Source organism: Falco rusticolus, chromosome 11, assembly GCF_015220075.1.
Source record: "Falco rusticolus isolate bFalRus1 chromosome 11, bFalRus1.pri, whole genome shotgun sequence".
Classification (NCBI taxonomy): Eukaryota; Metazoa; Chordata; class Aves; order Falconiformes; family Falconidae; genus Falco; species Falco rusticolus.
In genome coordinates, this window is record NC_051197.1 from 21,671,342 (window position 1) to 21,693,396 (window position 22,055).

At 38.5% G+C, this 22,055-nt stretch overlaps 1 protein-coding gene across 1 annotated transcript; it reads right to left on the reverse strand.

Annotated features, from left to right (window-relative positions):
• Nucleotides 1–4,031: 4,031 nt before the first annotated feature.
• On the reverse strand, nt 4,032–12,167 carry VCAM1 (vascular cell adhesion molecule 1). The gene is made up of 8 exons (XM_037404694.1): nt 11,997–12,167; nt 10,999–11,277; nt 10,048–10,365; nt 9,161–9,433; nt 8,405–8,668; nt 7,700–7,966; nt 5,941–6,207; nt 4,032–4,720 (listed from the first exon to the last, which is right to left on the reverse strand). Exons 1-8 carry the CDS (start codon nt 12,058–12,060, stop codon nt 4,560–4,562), a joined length of 1,893 nt encoding a protein of 630 aa, XP_037260591.1. The 5' UTR covers nt 12,061–12,167; the 3' UTR covers nt 4,032–4,559.
• Nucleotides 12,168–22,055: the final 9,888 nt, after the last annotated feature.

Sequence of the window (22,055 nt, forward strand, 5' to 3'; positions counted from 1 at the left end):
TTCAAACTTAGTATAGAGTAGTGTCAAAAACTGTCAGTTTTTGATTGGTAAGCTGAAGGGTCTGGGTAAAATTCAGACTGGTTGGTACAACAAAGTTTTAAATAATGGGGAAGGCTGATACAGAGATTGAAGGGTAGAAAACATAATTAGTGCCAGCCAGCATGGTTTTATGGAACACAGGCATTACCAGAAAAATTAGATTTAAGGTATTTGGACTCATGAGACATTTGACTTTGTATCACGGAGCTTTCTGTTTAAAAATAATGTACTAAGAAGAGCTCTGAGGGACTGTATCCTACAAAGGACTGAGAAACCATAATGGGAATATAGAACTGATTTGTTCTTTATTCTCTACAGTGATTCTCTGAAAAAAAAATTGCAAACGTAAAGAAGGCTGTTTATGGAAGCAGAGCTGCACAGAGGAGGTGTAAAGCAGCAAAATCACCTCTAGCACTGGAGGGTCACATACAGATCTTTTGCCACACGTTAAAGGGTATATTGATGTGCTGGAGGGGATTTAGAAAAGACCACAAGGTTTATTCACCACTGTAGAAAATGCCTTATAGAGAAAGGTAGGCTTACAACAGCTCAGTCTGTTTAGTTTATCAAAGAAATGAAACGGCTTGATTACAGCATGTAATTATCTTGCGGGCAGAAAGGCATAAAAGGTTAGACAAATTGGACTAGGTATATACCACAGAAAGGGCACAGCTAATTAGTAAGGATAATGGTATATTCTCCATTTGTGAGGAATTTCTAGTCAAAATCAGATTTCTTACAGGGGGACAGGCTCTGCTCAGAGAAGTTGCCTGGTCCAGCACAGCAGCAAGCCGATGAAGCTGAGCAGCCTGCCACAGCCAGAGACACCGGATCATCACTGAGCCTCAAACACCAGGATCGGGCCCTGCTAGTCCCTGAAACCGGGGAGCCGGTCCCTGCAAACACAGGGCCTCCAGTGTTACCTTCAACAGATTACAGCACCTCTGCCACAGGATACATTGACTGTTCCCATCAGTATACCTACGAAGTAATTTGAAAGCATCATTGGAGAAGTTTGAAAAACATACCTTCTTCTGTTTGGGCTTTACATTTTAAGGAAAAGCACATGCTGAACTACCTGTGGGGAGTGAGATTTTGCAATTGCCTTTTAAAACCCAGGCTCATGGCAGCATTAGCATTTAGCATTGTCACCTGGTACTGCTGGGAAAGCCCCTGCTCTGGGGGCAGCCCCAGCAGGGGACAATGCAGCGCTGAACCCTGTGAGGTGACTTCACAGAGAAAACCTGAGTGCACCTCTCGCAGCCCTTCGCTCCGCTTTCTTGGTCATAACGCAGGCTCCATGGCAGGGACTCTTACCTGGACCCCGGGCGGCTCTGACCCCTCACTTGCTGGGCTGGAGCTGCTGTTCGTGCCTTTTTGCCAGGCCACAGGCTCCGCATTTTGCTTGATGAGAAACAGCGCAAGGAGAAACAATATTCCTTCTGTAATTTTCAATAAAAAGAAAAGTTATTTGACTGTGAACTTTTAACCTCCATAGGACAAACTTCTACCCAAATTATTAAGTGTCCTGGAAAATACCGAGAATCGAGCAGTAGGGGAGGAGATCCCCTGGCAAGGCCCTCCCTGGTGAGCTCACCGAGAGGATGCTTGCTGCTCACACAAGAGCAGCCTCTCCCAAAATGAGCACTGCGAGCTCAATCTATTCCCTTAGTGTTTCTGGGTGAAAAACTGACCCTGTTGAAATTACAGGCCAACTCCTACTGACTTAAATGACTTAATGGAGACCCTGAGAGGGCAGACAAGCCATACAGATATTAAGGTCTGTATCTGTACCACAAATACTGGTGAAACCAACACCCAAGAGGTTACTGGGAACTTGTGAAGGAACTTCCAGGAAAGACTACAAAAGCACCAAAGTGTTGTTGCAAGATGACTCATTTCTTTCCCTCTCATCTTTCCTTTTTTTATTCCTTCTAAGGGACCTCAGGAGAGGAAGACACAGCACAGGACCTGCTAAGCCCCTTCTCCAAGTAGGCTTGGCCCAAGACTGCTCAGAGAAGGCATAAGGAGGCACGATATACCTTACTGGGTCTCACCAGTGATCCAGCTACCGCTGTAATGCTCCAGCAGTGGGAAACACTATTTCAGGGGAGTATGCACACCTGGCCACTTTCTGCAGTACACTCCCTGAGGACTGCTCAGCATCAACGGCCATTGGATTAGGGATATTATACAGTACATTTCTGCCTATTCCTTTTAGTATTTGTTCATGGACCTTTAGTCCATTATTTTTCCCATTCCTCTTTTGAGCTAATTGATGCTGTTATCCTCCACAACCTTCTGCAGCAGCTTCCAGTAGTTCGCCATTCACTGTGTAAAGTACTTTCTATTCTTTTTGCTAAACCACTCGCTCCTTAGTTTGCACATCCTGCAGTTCTATTCTGGTATTGCATGACTGAGCAAACAGCAGTTCTGCATCTGTTGTTTGCTATCAACTGCCTCCACAGCTTGGAAAATGTCAGTCACATCCCCTCCTCCTTCAGAATTCCCTCTCCAAACTAGAAAGGCCCAGGCATTTTCATTTTTCCTGTTTTCCAGTCCTCCTCTGTATCTTTTCTAACTATCCTTCTTGCAATATGGATATCAGAAGTATACCCAGCGGGCAAAATGCACATGCAGCAAAGTTTTGCACAGTGGAAAAATCATGTTTTCTGGTTTGTTCACAAGACAGCACTGAGACAGGCCTGACATTATTCTGAATAAATATGCCTGACACCACCTCCAAGAAATTTATGTCATGGGCCTGTCAAAGCTCTCCTCCTCTGTCTTCAATCTTTTCTTCACCCTCCTACTGCATGCTCACATTCCTCCAAGCCAAGTCCACACTGCTCTCCCATTTTTCTGCTACACCCCCACTTTCCAAGCCTCCCTGTTCAACTGTAGATAAGTGCAGGACCCTGCATGTGCTGATTTACCGCGCACAAAACACTGCTGAACATGCTACGAAAAAGATACAGGAGATCTGCACCACTGCTTCATCCCGCAGCTAGCTACCAAGACATCTGCATTTGTATTGCTGTTGGCGGCAGTTGTAACCATTTGTATAATGTAAAGAAACTCTTCACTTATCTCTGCTTGGCCTCGTGCGTACGAGTTTGGGGAAGCCAATACAGTGGCTCAGGGCTGCTGAGACTAGATGCACTCCAACACCTCAGCCACAGCGCCTGAACCTCCCACAACCTTGCCTTCAGTACTGGTCATCACCAACCAGATGAGTCAAAGCAGCACTGCTAGCCAGGGGAAGGGATGTAAGGGAGAATATCATCAAACTCTGCCTTTCCTTCCCCCTCATCTTTGCCTCTGTACAGAAAGTCCTCTATTTTCACAGTCATTTTGCCAGCACTGGGAAAGTGTGCAGTGAAAAAAGGCACTAACCAGGGTCAAGCGTGCAGGCACCAGCTGTCTATTAAAAGGAAAGCTGTCAGGCAAATGGTTTAGTTTCCCACAGTGAGCAGCTTGGGAAGGGCATTTCTTCAGGAAACAACTCAATCACTGCTGCTGAGACCGCACAGATTTTGCCTCTCCTCCTTGCCTGTGCCTTTAGGTTGCTGCCTGCCTCATTTGTGCCTTTACAGTTAGGGGCTTCCCATGACACTCAAATCTGCTGCTGGTCAGGATAATAGTTTTCACTCATTCTTTCCTAGGGACATGTATTCTCACATAACCTTAAGAAAGAGTCACTAGAAGGATTTAGTCAAAGAAACCTACTGGTAGTTTTATTTTGCAGCGGGAATCTGTCAAGCATATTTAGCAGTAGCTTGTATTCTAAATGAAGGGTCTGATTTGGCTCATCATCAAATAACAGGATTCTGTCATTGATTTGAGAATGATTAAACCCTACAAAAATACCTCAGCTGTCCTAAGACTAACTAGTCTAACAATCTCAGACATCTTCTGAATAATATTTAAAATAAAGTGTTTCACAAATGAGCTTTGAGTTCTTAAATTAGTTTAAATTAATTAAAAATGCATAGCCTAGTGATTGTGTAACTTCATTGAAGGTACTGAGTTTATGGCAATGTGAGTGAAGAGAGAACATTTTCCAATAGTTACCACAAGCAGACAAATTCTATTAAAAACATTCACTTTGTAAAGTAATACAAAATAAAATATTATCATCTGATCAGCTCAAGTAATATTAGCTTATATCTTTGAATTAACAACATTTCTCTGTACAGTTGCAGTAAGACTAATTTTACAAACTGATATTCAGTTGAACATATAACACAAATTATACACTATGTACAAACCTAGCTCTCCAAGGAACTCTTTGTTCAGCATGCTTCAACACAGAAGTGATTTACCAATTTCTAGAACAGGATGCTAGCTTTCCTTTTAATTTAAATACTGAAGTACTTATCAAAACGTGAAAAAAAAATCCATTTGCTCTCAACATGGCAGTGTTCTTAAGTCACTTCCTTGTTACCATATGTTACAGAAGAGTAAAACCAGTCACAACAATAAATAACATTGCTAATTATGAACTTATATTCATGTGATCACACTTTCAGCCTGAATGCTTTTACAAGACTGTAGGATCCATTGATCTTTGCTTTTCTTGACACGTAGATTAAAATTGCAACTACAGGTACCGCTATTGCTGTTACACAGGAGAATGCAATAACCAGTGGTATCATTTGATCTGGTTTTTCCAGTCTTCCTGAAAATGGAGACAAAAGGGGGAAAAGTTGTGTAAAAAGTGATTGAAACAGATACGTGTATATTACTGTAAAAGCAGTGTTACTAATGACCTTTATTTGGAACATTATTTCTGTTTCCATACACAAAGCACATTTCAAAACACTTTCCTCATGCTTTTTTCTTTAGCAACTCCATATTAAACATTTTAATTCCTAGCCACTATCTTTGTCTTTAATTTGCTATGCGAGTTCAAACCCATTTAAAATCGACAATGAAGAATACCATGGAGCTCATGAAGAATACAAGAAGAATGCAATGTATTTTACCCAGCGCGGTGGTTTAACCCCAGCCAGCAACTAAATACCACGCAGCCACTCACTTAGTCCCCCACTCCAGTGGGACGGGGAGGAGAATCAGAAAAAGGTAAAACCCGTGGGTTGAGATAAGAACAGTTTGACAACAACAACAATTGTAATGGAGAGGGAGAGAGGGGAATAAAACCCAAGGGAAAAAAACTTCTCACTCACTCACTGACCGATGCCCAGCCAGTCCCCAAGCAGCGATCGCCCTCCCCCCAGTTTATACACGGAGCATGACGTTCTATGGTATGGAATATCCCCTTGGCTAGTTCGGGTCAGCTGTCCTGGCTGTCTTCCCTCCTGGCTCCTTGTGCACCTGCTCACTGGCAGAGCATGGGAAACTTGAAAAATCCTTCATTTAGAGTAAGCACTACTTAGCAAAAACTGAAATATCAGTGTGTTATCAACGTTATTCTCATGCTAAACCCAAAACACAGCACTGTACCAGCTACTAAGAAGAAAATTAACTATCCCATCCAAACCCAGGACACCCAGGAAACATCTGGGGACATTTCTACCTCCTGGAAACAATGCTTCAGAAGACCATGTTTTAAAAGCACAGTCTTTAGAGTTTTCTGTGGAACAGAACTTTCAGTTCACTGTTCATGCATGTGGACAGATGTACAGCCAGGATCCACCTTTCTCTGGCCCCATCCTTAAAGCTACCACACCAACTTGGGTAAGAGAGAAAACATCCATGCTGAAAGGAGGTTAAACACATCTTACTCTCACCAGCTGTTTTATTATTTGTTTCAATTTTTTGTGAGTTTTTTTAAGTATTGTTGTGCCAGGATCAGCCATGGACTAGTTGTGCTCACCTTGACACAAAATTCATTAGGAAGTATGAACAAAGTAAGTTTAAGGCAATAGAGTTACCTACCTACAACAGCTATCTCAATCTCTTTGATGTTGTTTCCAACCTCATTGAAAACATGAAGCAAATATCTGCCTGTATCATTCTTGGTGACATTGTAGAGTATAAATGTTCCATTCACTGATGGCAGAATAATTTCTTTCTCCTGATGGACTTTTTTCAGGACCATCTCTGACGGTGGGTTACTGTATGTGCTACACATAATAGTGACATTTTCTCCTTCTTTAACATTTTTTGATGGATATACTAACACAGTAATATTTTGGGGAGGAACTGAAAAGAAAAGAAATACAATGTAGGATTTAGGAACAAACAGAAGCAAAAAACTCATGAGGTATCAGCAGCTTGTACACACAAAGTGCTAATCCAGTTAATGGATTCACTATAATAATTAAGCATGTAGCTTTAGACACTACTCTGTCACAGGCTATCCTTCACAAACTGCAGTCAACAGCAGCTGACTGAAAGAACATTTTATCAATCAATGGAGTATGTTGCTTCTCTTTTACATTATACGGAACCTTTCCTTATTTTAAGTTCACCGTCTGTTTATTTGAGTTCATAAAAGGACACAGACCAACAGACCCAGAGGCTGGTGTCCTCTTTCAACAGAAGAGAAATAGAAAAGGCACAGGAAGGAGTCCTAGAATAACATTTTTTCACTAGGTTCCACAATTTTACATCCTGCTTTCAAAGGTGGAAGTGGAACTATGAAAAACTTTGAAGAAGCAATTATTTTGCACATCTGCCATTTTGGACAGAAGTTTTCATTAGCACTAAGATCCTACCACTTATGACAAGAACCTGTGCAACTGATCTCAGTTTTTTCAGACAATTCATTCTCAATAGAACTGAAGATGTCATTCTGTCTAAAACAAATCCTAATACTAACTCTCTACGTAGATATTTTAACTAACTTTTGACATAAAGTATTATGTGCTGAGACTGCTCTCCCAATTCATTAATGATATGCATTCATACGTTCCTGTGTCCTTTAGCTGAGCCCTATCTATAGTATATATGCCATGCACTGTTTCAAGGGTTGTGAACCCATCACCTATTCTCTTTCAGAGTACTCTGAACAGGGGTAATAGCCACAGATGTGCAAGAGATGGTAACACTTTCTCCTTGTATCACTGCACTTGAAGGGAAAACTGAAAATGTATTTTTTGGTGCAGCTGCAAAAATAATAAAGAATAAGGAAGAGAGATGGATTAGTGGCAGAAGTGATCCCTAAGTAAGACACTGTTACCGCGCAATAAACAGAAGTAGCAGGGCTAAAGCAGAGAAGTCTGCTTACAACTGAAAACTTTGTTATCACTGCATATAGGCTGAGGAATCAGCATTTAGTATAGCTTAAATGCAGCTTGCAAGAACAGGATAGAGAGTCGTAACTTAAAGGAGAGCCAAGGGGCTGTAATACAGTCCCTCCACAGAGGAGTTTCAGCATGTTCTTTCTGTTTGAAACTTTTGTATGCAGGCATCTGGATCCTTCACTGATACTTATTTGGAAGTACATACAGGCACTGCATAGCTTCTTTGCCTCATGTATACATTCGCCAATCTGAAGGAGTGATGGAAGCTATCTGTACTAAGGCAGACTTCACCTTTCTTTGTTTAAAGCTTCCCAAATGACTTAGTGACATTAAAGACACCTTTTAGCTTCATTGATGTCGAAGACAGAATTCCCCCATGCTTCACAGAATGAGATCTGGACCTAAAATACATAAAACGAAAAACTTGTGTTCTGTCTTGTTCTACTAACCTTGAACAAGTAATTTCACTGCTTTCTCTTCTTTGCCAAATTGGTTATAAGCTTCACATTCATAAAGACCCAGATCTTGACTTTTTATGTTCTGTATAGTTAAAATTTCATGTTTCAAAATTTTCTCAGACTCCCCAGTGGCCTTCTTTTTATTCCAAGAGATCACTGGAGCTGGATTACCAGAACTAGTACATTTCATCATCACAGTTTCTCCTTCTTTAACAGCAGTAGCAGGAATAACAGAGATCATTGTATTCCTCGGTCCATCTGAAAGAAAGAATCCTGTAGTTAATCATCATTGGATTTTTTAGAAATAGATCCAACATGTCTTACTGGATGCCAGGTTGTGAGCCTCCCGAAGTTAATTCCTTTTTTGTTCTTAGAATAAGAAGTAAAGGACACAGCATCAGAGCTTTCATACAAACTCTCTATAGCCTAAACATATTAACAAAGTACTTCTAACCAAGGATGTTAAGAAGGTAGATCAGTTTCTTGCTCATTCAGATCCTGACTTAAGGCTGTCATTACATGAAACATTTCCTGTCTTTGTTTTGCTCATCAGCACTGCTCCTTTCTTCGGGGAAGAACAGAGGACTATGCTTATTTTTTTTGTACTCATGGGGTTTTAGTTAGTTTGATTGTTACATTTAGCATTGAATTAATTAAGTATTTTTAAACTATTGGGAAAACATTACACATACTTACATTCCACATTAAGTGTTACTTCACTTTTACTTTTCCCAAACTTATTTTCTGCTACACATTCATAGTCTCCTCCATTTAGGAATGTCACAGGTCGAAGGAGAATTGTCCCCTCACTGTAAGACCCCATGTCTGCACCGTCAGACTTTCTCCTTAAAATAATCTTGGGAGGAGGGTTACTCTCAGCAAAGCATTGTATGGAAACATTTTCTCCTTCTTGAACTGTTGTAGAAGGCTCAATGGAGAGTTCTGCAACATCTGGAGCACCTGCATGACAAAAGAGAAGGCTGTTATACTATTGCAAAAGTACTAAAGGTGGAGAGGGTTTTAAGAAAGCAGGAATTGCTCGTCCAAGGATCTATTCCTTTTGGTTTTGGTCCCAGGCTACTAAATTCACTACCAATGACTAAAACTATTAGTTCAAAGGAGGAGAGTGTGATGTCCCTGTGAAACTGCTACGTACGTTAGGATTTCAAGTGTCCCCGGCACCCCCCCTTTCTCAGATTCTTTTATCACTTTGAGTATTGCATTGCAGGAAATGTATAGAGGTATACGTGTGCAACAGTAGTACAGACAGAATTACTTAAAAATTAAGCATAGAAATGAAAAGCACAGCCCATGAAGAGCAGCAGTAAATTGAAAGCTAAATCCTGAATATATAACAAGGAAGGCAAATAATTTCCTAATTTTCACTGTTTCAGCATCCTCCATCTCAACAGGCAGCTGGATAATACAAGTTAAATTCAAGCAGACTTGTACCTTGTATAACAATGTCCACAGCTGCTGTCTCTGTTTTATTAGTTACCGGGTTAATTACTTCACAGATGTACAGTCCTGAATCAGTGAAACGGGCATAGGGAATAGAAAGGACATTGTTTTCTATCAGATGCTGAATGCTTTCATCAGCCAGATGTTTTCTCCAAACTACTTGTGGTGGTGGATTACTCTCAGTCACACAACTGAGTTTTAGAGGGTCTCCTTTCATTGGCAAGTTGCCTGGAGACACTGTAATGACAGTATTTTGTGGACCAACTGGAAGAGAACAGAAGAGAAATAAGGTCAGTAAGTTAATGAAGAACAACACGCACATCTTTAACACTTGCTTCTCTAGAGGTACATTTCACACAATACCAAGAAAAAATGAATAACGTGTATTCCAGTAACACAGTAGAACAATTTTTCCAGACTTGAGAAGACATTTATCTTGCAGCTTTGAAAGCCAAGCTAGTAAGCACACTAGCACAAGTAAGCTACTCTTACACTTGTCTCCCTGTTGTTTAGGGCTATAAACTTGGAACTGCTAAGTACACAATGGCAATTAAAAAAAAAAAAAGTATATCTGCATGCTGCCATTTTTCCTCTGGTCTTTACTTTCTGACTGAGCACCAGTGCCCAAGGTGGGAGAGTGAGACCAAGGTGAGAGAGCGAGAAAAGTTACTAAAGCATTGCCTAACCTCTGTCATGAACAACAGTGAGTATGTAAGGACTCAGTGACTGTTACTGAATACAACAGATTATCTACATAAATAATATAGATAAGAAGTGCAGATTATAAATGATTTCTAGGACACATTTTGTAAACCCATTCCATGAAAGTTAACATTAAACAGTACTTGGTGTGAAAGCCCTAGAATAAAAATACTTACAGTTTGCATTCAGTTTCTGAGAAGTTACTCTTTCTTTAGGTTCAAAGTCCATACTATCAATTGGTAACTTGGCCACACAGGTGATCTCTTTCCCAATATCTTCAGCCGTGGGATTAAATGAGTATTTCACAATTTTGGTCTCTGTATTTTTTCTGTCATCATCATAAAAATTTGCCGTATGAATAACATGTTCCTCTTTCTTTAGAAGTACTTCCAGGTGATCAGAAGGATATACATCAGGAATTTTACAGACAACAGTGACTGGTTCTCCAGAAACTGAAGATGGGCTAATCTCAATTATAGGATCACTAGGGAAAGCTAAAAGAATAAAATCCATCCCTTTAGTCTAGCAGAGATGAGCTCTAGTGTCAACATAAGAGGCATGCAGAACATGACGTTATATCAACTCTATCACAAGACATATCTTGATATGGAGACATACAGGTCTTTTATAAGTGGTTCATACACAAACAGGAATTATATTTGTACAGTTGTTGAAATATGATCGCAAATGATCTAGTAAGATCCAGCAAGGACCTAGGCAATGATATAGCTGCCTAAATGAAGGCATCCAGAGCAATCCCTACACTGGTGGTATCCTGTCTTCTGTGTCAGTAGGTTTTGGCATCTGAATCATTCTGCTGCAAACCGCAAAGGTTTTGATTATTTTTTTCCAGCTCTATGAATGTTTTGGGGAGTCTATGTTTTGGCTTTCAAATATTAGCAAGAACAAGAATAAGTAAGACCAGTATGTACTACCTTCAGTGCAGAAAGGGCCTGAGAAAGAGTCCTGAACAGACAGGTAAAGGAATCTTATGAGGAAGTATATGTTGAGCTACAGCAGACGCGTTATCCCAGCACTATCAGTTAACTACCAGTGATAATATCTAAAAACAATTACTGATTTTTTACAAGTGTGTACTACTTAGAGAATTTTACATTTTTACTTACAGTAAAGTTCAACTGTGATACTCTTCTCTTTTTTCTCTTTCTCACCACAGAAGACAGTACACAGATAATCATGAGAATTCACAATGCTAACTGGATTCATAGTCAAGGTAGAGTATGTCCTGTGGTTGTTCACTGTTCCTCCAAGGGGGCTGTCCATCTGGGTTCTCCAGGAAAAACTTGGCGATGCACAGTCAGTAGTATTGCATGTGAGTATGAGTGTTTCTCCAATCTGTGCAACAATTCTGTTAGCAGGTATAATCTCCATTTCAAAAGCTTTAACTACAATAGGGAGAACATACATAAACTCATATACATATAAAAATAAATAAATAAACATTTATTTTCCCATTTATTCTTACATTCTACTGTTACATGAGGTCATGGCTTGGCAAGTTTACAGTTGTGTGGAGGTTAAACTAATAAAGATCATAGTGGTTTATATCTCCAAAATACCCATAAACATGGTTATTTTTGTCAGAGATAATACAGACTTAGAAGACTAACTGGCAGTTCTCATCTATAAAGTGGCATAAACCCAATGCTGTCAGTGAAAATAAATGCATTGGCACAACATAACCTTTTATTACCAGGTGGATCTGGTTCCAAAATCTGTAACATTTGCAGGGAGGGGTGGCAAGTAAGATAGCAAGGACAACTGCAGAATCACTTTCAACAGGACATTTAGTACCAAACTTCACGGATACTGTCAGGGGTGACAGTAAGAATCAAACATGCAGTGATACACTGCAGTTGTGTCCCAGACTGTCTTTTAGCAAACTCAGTAAGAAAATGATTGCATCATTGCAGAGCACAGAAAAGCTCAAAGTAAATGTCAAAAAAAGCTTCCTGACATTTTGACAGAACTATTTAATTGACAGTTGTATTCACTGAAATGTAAAAGCAACTGGAACAAAGAAATAACGATCAAACAGTAAATTGTAGGTCAGTTTGCACTTAACAAAATTAAAAGCAAATAAAGCACACACACACCAACTTACCAGCCATTAACACATACAAAATTATTAGCACAGCTTGGCTTGTTCTTCCCATCTGCTTTACCATTTGTAATTGCTGTTACTAGGTAAAGCAAGTAAACCGAAAAGCCTTGCTTTCTGTTTTCTGTGAAGAAGCGCGGTGGGATCCTGCCGCTCGCAACAGTATGAGAACAGCTCCAGCGTGCTCTTTATAAAGGCTCTCCCGCCTCGAGGCGGAGCGGGGAATCCCCGGACGGGGCGATCCGGGCGGGGGGCCGGGATCCACGATCCACGATCCACCCCGGCCGTCCCGCCGCGCGCAGCGCCCTCTGCTGCTTTTCTCATCCAGAATTCAGCGCCCAGGAAACGGTACCGCTTGTAACGCCGTGCCTGCCAGCCTCAAAAAGACAGAGTCGAGGTCTGATCGTGCAAACAACTGATAAAACGAAAGAATGTGGGTAATTCCGAGGAACTGAATGGTACTATATCTCAGGCGGAAAAGTTATTCAAGTTTGCCTTCAGTGCAAATATTTTTCTAGAGCTGAGTCTTGAGAATACTTCTAAAAATGGTCAATTCTGTAAATAACTTTATCTAACTCAGAATTCCCTTTGGAAACCTTGCTACCATGTTACTCATGTTCCTAAGTATTTTTGATCCCTAAAAATGAAGAAATAAATCAGACGACAAAAGTCTGGAGATCCCACTTGATCAGTTTCAATCAGGTTCAGCCCATTCAGATGAACTGAATGAACTAGTTTTCCCAATTCCACTTTAAAAATGTATCTAAAATGTCCCTCTTTCAAGATGCTACTGATTATATGCATTACATTATTGATACGCCTCTCAGATCTCTTATGTCCTGTCTATTTGTAATTGAAGTACAGCAGATGATAATGCAACTGTGGGATTATTTTCACCACTTGGTTTCCAGTGGGTATACATATCCATTTTGTAATATTTCTGAGGACAACTATTACTGGCTAATATAGCAACAATGTTATGAAAAAAAGAATAATAATATTTTCAGTGTTTAATTTTCAACTGGGAAATACTATGAATGCAAAGAATGGATAAAGCTGTCAAACTCTCAATTGTTTATTTATTCAACTACTTGAGTAGTTTATATTGGTCAATTATGAATCACTAAATAAAAGCAGCATGAAATTCAAAACAAAACAAATTTTCGAAATGTCTCTGGCAAATTGTTTGTTATATATAGGTTTGGTCATTTGATGTCTGAAATATTGTCATCATATGGTATATTTTCTAAACAGCACAGATTCAAGTATCTAGTAAATGAGTAATAACTTGGAAAAAATAAAGTAATGATGCTGTAAATGCTAAAGAAATTTAATTGCTGAAAAGCTGGCACTACATCAACATAATACTTTTGAAGTCAGGCAGATTTTATGGTTAATAACCTAATGCTAACTCCAAAATACCATGTTCAGGAGAAAGTAGTACCTGAGGATACAAGGCTCCCGCTGGCCCACAGGCAGCATGTCTTCTTTGGGAACTATCTTTTTCTGCTTTCCTCCTGACTGCAGCTGCCCCTACTTTTGCATCCTCATCAAAAGGTAGCTGGACAGTACAAGCTGCTACAGAATCACACTAGTTAAAATATGAAGCATCAACTGCTTTTTCATACACTTGTGATAAACTCATAAATATAAAAGGGATGTAAAGACTGTGGGAAGATAAAATTGTGTTCTCAGGCAGATAGTATATCTTCAAATTAATAATAACTAATAATAACAATATTGATAAATATGAAAAAACTAAACAAGACAACGCAAGAATTACCCAGAATACAATAAAACAGGGAAATCTGAAGCACCTAGTGATGCCTAATGAAAAATCACTAAAGCTGAAATTCACTGAAACTGCCAGAGTGGATTCTCCCATAATATATTACTTTTATTGACATCACCACTGTTCTTGTCAGAGGAGGAAGAAAAAAAAATTTCTCGTAAGTCTCAGGAAATCCAATCAGAGTACTGTTCTGGAAGTACATTATCAAATCCAAGAATCCAAAATCTATCCAGACTAGGTAACAACATCTAGAGAATGTGATTTCACTTTACAGAGAAGGGTTTTGTTGAAGAAAGTGTGCTCTCTTAGTTAGATTGCAAATAAATACTTTTTAACCAGAAGCAGAGAGAAGCACGAAATGAAACTCTTATGCTTAAGTAATCACAGGCTAAGCTGAAGGAAAAAAAGGCAAAATTTCCCTGTTTCTGGGAAATCAGTTTCTAGACAGAAAAAGATACAAAGATAGGAGGCCATATCCGCATGCTGGAAAAATTGTAATCAGCTCTTTCATCAGATAACATGAAATAGGAAATAACTGATCCAGCTCTCACTAAATTATACTGGACAGCTGCCACTAACTTTACTGGAGTTGGATCCTTACCAGAGGGACTAACTATAGTGAGTGATCAGACAAATTTAACTCAGACAGTATAGATGAGAGCAGGGTTAGCCAACAAATATTAAAGTAAGTACAGAGATGCCAAGAAATTTTAAAAAGTCTTAAAATCTGATATTTAGCTAACTTCAAATGTGAGCCTTCTATATATTTTAAAAAGAATATATGCTTTATTGTTGACCCTGCTATCCTCACCATCAACCTGCAAATAGGAAAATGGGTATCAAGTTTGCTTTTTTTCAGAACTGGCTGTTCTGTCTGAAAACAATAGAGATCAGCTGACAAGTTTTAGCAGTTGACCTCAAAAGTTTAGACAACCTAGCTTTTTCTCCAAAAGGCACAGAAGAGAGCACTGGGGGTGAAAACAGAGGATGCATCTAGATTCACAGTGAGATCAAGTATTACAGGATCAACTAGAAGAGATCCTGACACATGCCGAGCATAATGAAGACTGGAATGTAAAAAGCATTACAAAACTATTACTAAAGGCAAAAGAGATTAAAAGAATTAAGCACTGGGATGTAAATATTTTCTGCAATGCATCTAGTAATCAAAAGAGACTTTTCTCAGGCTTTGGTGGACAAACAAAGATAAAACAATTGTGTGTGTCAGAAGGGAATTTGGAAATACTGAACACATCATTTTTGGCCTGGCATCAGAAAATACAAATGTCCTTCAGGAAACTGAAACTTACTTCAGACGTCCCTGGAATGTAAGAAAAGAAAACCATTTCAGGACTGTGCTAAGCATTTGCTTTAAGTCGTACTTTCTACAACCCTGCTAAATATCTATATAATAATTATATATTCAATTAATTGAATTATTTCAATTCAATTCAAAAATTCAATTAATTTCCTCTATACCAAAGAGATAACTAGTTCTTGATACCTTGATGCACGTTATCCAAGATGTTAGTTAACCAACATTTCTAACTCTCTTCCTAGGTTCTTAATGTATTGCATTCTCTTGTAGAGCCTATAAGGGGAAAACTGAAAGGATAAAGCTCATGCAGAATTTGGTCTCTTAAAACCTTCACCACTGGTATTGTGATTTGTGGCCAAGGATCTACGGAGAAAAGGGCTAACCCTTCTCTTTTGGCAGAGGAGATTGAAAAAAAAAAGTTAGAAAGAAATTAATGTAATTTGACATTATGTTTTCTGCATCAGCAATAAAATGCTTATCTTGCATGTAGAGCCACCATTTGGCATTTCTGCTAAAAACACCGTGCTGGACTAGTAACATTTATACAGAGCCCCAACACAGAAACATATGCAATATTTATTACTAAGCATCTTTGTGTCCCATCAGCTTGAGAGGGCAGAATCCTTCTGTGGAAGGTATGGCACTAAGGTGAGAAGATGCAGCTAAGTCTGACTCAACAATTCTTCAGCCTTCAGATGACAGAGGTATTACAGTAAGTTCGTACTTATGTCCCCCATTCAAACTGCAGCCCTCACCCATATCACATGAAATATCTCCTTGGGATGTGCACTGGACATCTAGAAAAGCCTCTTACAGAGTTTCTGATGCTTTATGGAAGCAGCTGGGATGAAGAGGTTTCACCCTATGCAAAGAATGTCCGACACCTCCACAGTACGATCATGTGTAGAGATTAAAAGCAAGATGAATGTGCAGTAACTCAAATGAGAACGATTCTCTGCATCAACAAAGAAGGAATGGCCTTTGGGCACCATATCCAAAGTAACACCTTCAATATGGTCATATCTTGATCAAATAGCCAAAAAACCATGAACCTGGAGGACATGTATGAATACAGCTGAATATATGCCTCATACAGCAGATAATGATTTGCCAGCCTCAAAATTTTCAGTTCTCAGCAACCTCAACAGCCTGCTATATGGATTATATACTGTCTTTCCTTTCTCAGTGCCAACCAGCTTTTTGCTTCCCAGAGCTTCCCTGACCCTTTGCTTTGCCTTACTCCCTCCACCTTCCTTCTCATCACCCGACAATAATACAACCTCTGTATAGCCCCCAAGAGGGGGAGGAGAGCATCACTGACTCCCTATAATTTTCATCTCTGGATGGGAAGGATGAGATACAGGCAGTTCTATTTAAAGGGTTGTGCCTGTTTCAGGAATTGTAACTTTGTTCCTAGCTACAAAAAGAACACCAACGCATTACCTTGTAACCCACATCACACCTTACAATTGTACTCCACATCTAACTTGTCATCTGTTGAAAAAAGGGAAAAAAGAAACAACTTAAGAAAGTTTTATCATCTGCTTCTTTCCCTTTTCTGGAATTTCTGAAATAGTGTATATAAAAATAAATGCATTTACTTCCTTCATGATCTTTCTCAGGCACCAGGTCCCCAGCTATGACACTTCCTGTTTGGTTAGTCTGCAGGCATCCAGAATCCACAAAAGATGCCAGATAAAATAATACACATGTACGATAACTTTCAAAGTCTACAAAATAGCTAATTTCTTGTTTTCTTCTATTCAGAGGCATTGTCTATTTCACTTCACGGAAAGAACAAGAAATTAATCTAAAAAAAAAGTAGAAGCCGCTATAGAAAAAAGTCCCAACTTTTTATCTTAGTCTCTTGTTGTTGGCAAAAAAAACCCAAGCTGTGGAAATCCCAAATCTTATTTCTAACGGAAAAAGAAGGTATAAATTTAGCGATGCTAGATCTAAAGGTGAAACTGAAATCCACATACTTAAGAGTGCCAAGTATTGTACCGTAAGTCAAACTCTATTAGTTTGGGTAGCTGAGCTTCCATTGTCTTCATAGTGACATATGTAAAAAAAGTTTCCCTTTTGAAATATTTTCCAGTGTAATCAAGAGCCAAATTCAAATATGAGCCTTGAGTATTCAAAATCTCTTGGGAATTTTGAAGTGAGAGCTCAGATCTACTTTTATTTTGAGCCAAATATACTGAGGCACCTCAAAGTCATTTGTTCTCACTAGATATATAGCTTTTCAGACAAAACTAATTTAAAATGGTCAGAGTAAAAAAATAAAGTGGGATTTGGGCCAAAGCGCAGATACTGGCTAAGACTTGAGATATGGCAAGATAAAGTAATCTGAAAACATTTAAAAGGAATATGACCAAGTTACTTAATTCCCCCAGTGCTCTATATGAAATTCCAGTACTACCAAATACCATTTTGTATCTCATTAAGGCCAGAATTTCACATGATCAGATGAAGTTAATCAAGAAAAGGGTGCACAACTTTCCAACCAAACGTTGTTACCATTCATCAGCAATTGCTCTGCAAGAAACCTGTAGATCCTTGACTATGGAAAAACGGAGATCAGTCATTTCTCACCTCCTTCCTGCTCTTCAGTCACAGGGTACATGTATGTCCCTATGGACCCAGAAAGACAAAGAGGAATGACGAGAGCAAGGCCTGTAACAGACCATTCCACCTGAACAAATGCAGAACTTGGATTCTCCTAGACAGGCTACTAATAACTGCACTTGAAGGATAATTGATTATCCTTCAACGTGTCTATCACAGACTATATTCTTTATTCTCTTACAATGGTTCATAATCTGAAGAGCTGTGTTCAGCTCTACAGCTGTTAGTTTTGCTGCATTGCATTATATAAATGTTATCTTTGTAGTCCCACAGCAGACTGGCTCACAAACAGGTACAAATATTACACAGGTATCAGAAAAGAATTAAATGACTTAACACCGCATGCTTCAAGACTCATAATTCTTGAATCTTCCATGTGGGTGAGGATTACAAGAATTGCTCAATTTAAAAAACTGTTTTCTAAAGACACATAAAGAAATGTTTCTTTTATCTAGATATTGTCATTTTTCCCTCTCTGGAGGTGGACTGGAAGTTCTAAAGAAAACAACCCTCTAAATGGAAACAAGAAAGAATGAACTGATTTTTACTTCTGTCAAGCCAAAGTGACAAGTATCCAAGAGGAAGCATTTTGCAGTAGCAAAATACGTGTGTTTGTGTACATATACTAATAAACCGAGTGACACAGCCAGCTGCAAGTCTGTTAAGGATCTGGCACCTTTCCTTTAGTTCTTCAGTGTGCTCTACCCTAAATCAACAGCATGCTGTTTTGTTACTTTGACTATTTCTTTTTCATTTTTTCTCCTCAAAGTTAAGTATCATCTAAGTACTTGCTTTGTTAACACTTTCATGGAAGGAATATGCTAATGTAGGAGTAGCTAAGTGATAAAAACCATGTGCAGCTGAGTTCTTCTAGACAAACGAGTAAGAACGATGTGAGTTGCTGGGATGAATTTTCCCTTTCAAGACAACTACTTGGCTAGGCATCAAAGCCCCAGTCCTTGTTGTCCGATATAGACAACTGAGCAAGAATGACTTTCACAGTTGTGTCACCCTCTATCATAAACCATGTTACTCTCTAGTGATAAGAGAAATAACTTGAGCAATGTGACACGTGTTTGAAATTGCTGTCAGGCAGGACAAAGGTCTGTGCTGAATTAGCTAGAGAAATGTCTGACTCCCAACATTCCCGTGCTTCTGAGCCAAGGATCCTTCCTGAAATTTCACAGATTTATATGTGAGTACCAATTCATAAGGAACAGACAGTTTAATGACCCTTTTAATTGGATAAATTTTGCCTCTGTTGTCTTAATTTCTGACTATAATTAGCTCCACACATGAGGAACAGATATGAGCACCTCTCCCCCAACAGCTCGGCTCCAGACAAATGCTCTACCTCTATGGTTTTCTGGCTGAGGTTCTCTCACTCCTGCCTGGGTCAGACAACAGTGCACTGCTGCTAGGGCTTTCACTTGGAAGCTGGGACATCCTAACGGGAAAAAAAAAAATATCTGTGCAGCTGAGAGTTTTTAATGATAAGGTAGTCATGTAAATGCAGCACATGTGGTGTTGAATCCTTTTGTGGATCAAGGACCAAATCCAGTTAAATTTTGGTAGGCTCATGAGCTTGAGATTAGTCTTTCTTTGCGATGTCTTTCCGTATTCAGGATACCAAGTAGCATGATGGCTTGGTATCTGCAAGACCATCAGGATCAAGGCACAGGAATTTTCAGGAGCATGTCCAAGGGTGAAATCATTAAAATTTTGAGCAAATTATTTGCACTCAGTTTCCTAGATTATCTGAATGAATACAACACAGTTATCTCACACTGAAAAGCAATATTCCAGAAAGTCTGTATTATTGACCCACAGTGTTTGACATAAAAGTATCAACCTTTAAATGATTTATTGTTACATTTTATTACATTGATTCATCTGCTATGGTGCCAAGATCCAGATGCTGACTTTGCTTTTCTTGCATTTTCAGGTATTTTGTACCACAACTGCACTGAATTTTGTGGCATGAAGAGATGTTTATTCTATCTCTAAGGTCAGCATATGGATCCTGATGTAGTTTATGGCTTCAGAAAATGTGTTTGTACAAAGCAAATATATTCTACTAACAATTTAGTATCTCAGACAATTGAGTAAAAGTAATTTCCCTTTATCCTGCATATTGTGTTTACTAATTGGAATGTTTATATTTATTTATGCTTATATGCAATTTATTGATTGGAAAATTTATAAATAAAATTTATTTTAAAAGATGACTAGAAGGTGTTCACATTTAACATAAAGGAGGACAAATTTTCAGGTGAAGTCTATAGTACAGAATGATTACAAGAATGAACAGAAATTTATCACAAGGTTAAAAAGTAAGCAGAGTGTTTAAAAATCCATAACTATCTAGAGGGAAAGTAAATACTAAATTAATCTGCACTATTTAGTAGTGCCTACTAGGACATCACATTACTGTTCTTATACAAGTGACAAGGATTGGTCAGTACACTTGAAAAAGACTATTAATTTAGACTAAAGCTGCATATTATTATAAAGATGAATAAATGATGAGTTTAAAATTTTGCATAATATGCTTTGTGAAATCGTTTCATTTTTGGAATTATGTGTAAATTTACCTTGATCTTTAATTTTATTAATCTTCTTTATAAAATTTAATGTTTTAATGAATGCATTTCATAGTATGATACTTGTCTATTTTCATCAGCACTTGTATTGTACAATATGCCATTTAACATTTACTAAAATGGATCCTTCCAATCCTTTTTTATATTACCAAAACTCAGACAACCAAGTTCAGTGCTTTGACGGACAGACATAATTATCTACTGGACTTGACTGGAATAGCACTTTTCTGGCACACAGCTATAAAGCAAATCATTGTGAATAACTGGAAATCCTGGCAGGATCTAGTCAGAAGAAATAGGACATAAAAACAAGCAAGAAGTCTTCTGTAATTTCTTTATGATCTCATAATAACCAAGTTATACTGATTGTAACAATTTCATACCTACTCTTTAAGGTCACTGAAGGTGAAACTCTATGGAAGACTAACTTGATACGTGGTACAGAACTTCCAGTTTTATCTTGGCTGTAATTGCTCGCTGTGTCTCAAAAGATAAACGTCTCCATTATTCAGAGAGCTCTCTCAAGTACATGGAATGTCAAGAGCCTGGAGTGAAAGCAAGTATAGCTTGCATTGTCACATCTGGGTTTACAGCACACAGAAGTGTTTGGTAACAGTGGGAGCAGCTTTGTGCTCCCCAAATGAATACACAGTAAGTGCCCAAGAGCCCAAGGCAGCTTTAAAACCTTGAAAAGGAATGAAAACTACCATTCCTTCCAACATAACAGTACTTTACATGGAGAGAAATTTCACAGACTCTTCTCAGACAAATTTGCTACTCAGCTGAGAAATTTGCTATTCAATGTAGGCATGAATGTCACACTACCATGTACTTTGTAAGGTTTCCAAGATCCACACACTGAGAGGCTATTTGAGAGTAGTAAACCAAATTCCTATAAATATCCTGAGGTTTTGTTACTCTAAAACTTAAAACCTTTACTGACAAACCCCAGCTTATACTCAGGAATCACTTACAGTTGCTCCACAAAACACAGTAAATAATGCAAATAGATAAGAGAACAAAAAACAGAGAAAAAATGGAAAACAGGAAATGGCTATTAAGGAAAAAGCTTTTCCGGATACATTAAGACATTATGAAGTCTTAAGTCTTCAGTATCTCACACATTTTAGGAAAAATGTTTTGTCTTCTCATGTAGTTCAAATGAAAGGACAAATGGTGCTACCACATACAGTTCAGAGAGAAGAAAATATTATAGAGAATATTATTATAATCTTATTTTCACGTATTATAAAACATATGACATGTTTTGGATTGGAGGTTACATTTTTTTATCTTCTTACACCAGAAGAAACCCTTTTCATCCATTAATTCTGCTGTGGCTCTTTCTCCCTTAAATTTAAAACTATTTGCTTGTGATGTCCTCCATCATATATTAAAATAAATGTGACTCTACACCAAAACTTTTGACATAAAGGTCTACTTTTGTAAGAGAAAGGTTTTCCCAGTTAATTCAATATTCCTCTGAAAAGTTCTAAGAAACAAGGAAAACAGGCCAGTGAATAGCTAGTTCCCCAGATCTCACTCGTCCTTCCATATTTACGGTATTTCTGAATTCAAATCCTGCTTGAACGTGCTCATCAGTGTATTTTTTATAAGGAGACAGAGATGGCATTATCCAGACTTTGACACATCACTGAGGCTTTAGTTTATCAAATTTAGATTTTTATCAAAATATATAAACACCTTCAATGGATCAATCA

What these genes read in the sequence shown, in the direction of transcription:
- VCAM1 (XM_037404694.1), bottom strand. Translation starts at nt 12,060, where the DNA reads ATGGTAAAGCAGATGGGAAGAACAAGCCAAGCTGTGCTAATAATTTTG. An exon ending in TGTGGACATTGTTATACAAG is followed by an intron (nt 8,669 to 9,160) that starts GTACAAGTCTGC and finishes TTTGTCATGCAG; the next exon opens with GTGCTCCAGATGTTGCAGAA. An exon ending in AGTGAAATTACTTGTTCAAG is followed by an intron (nt 6,208 to 7,699) that starts GTTAGTAGAACA and finishes TTTTCTTTTCAG; the next exon opens with TTCCTCCCCAAAATATTACT.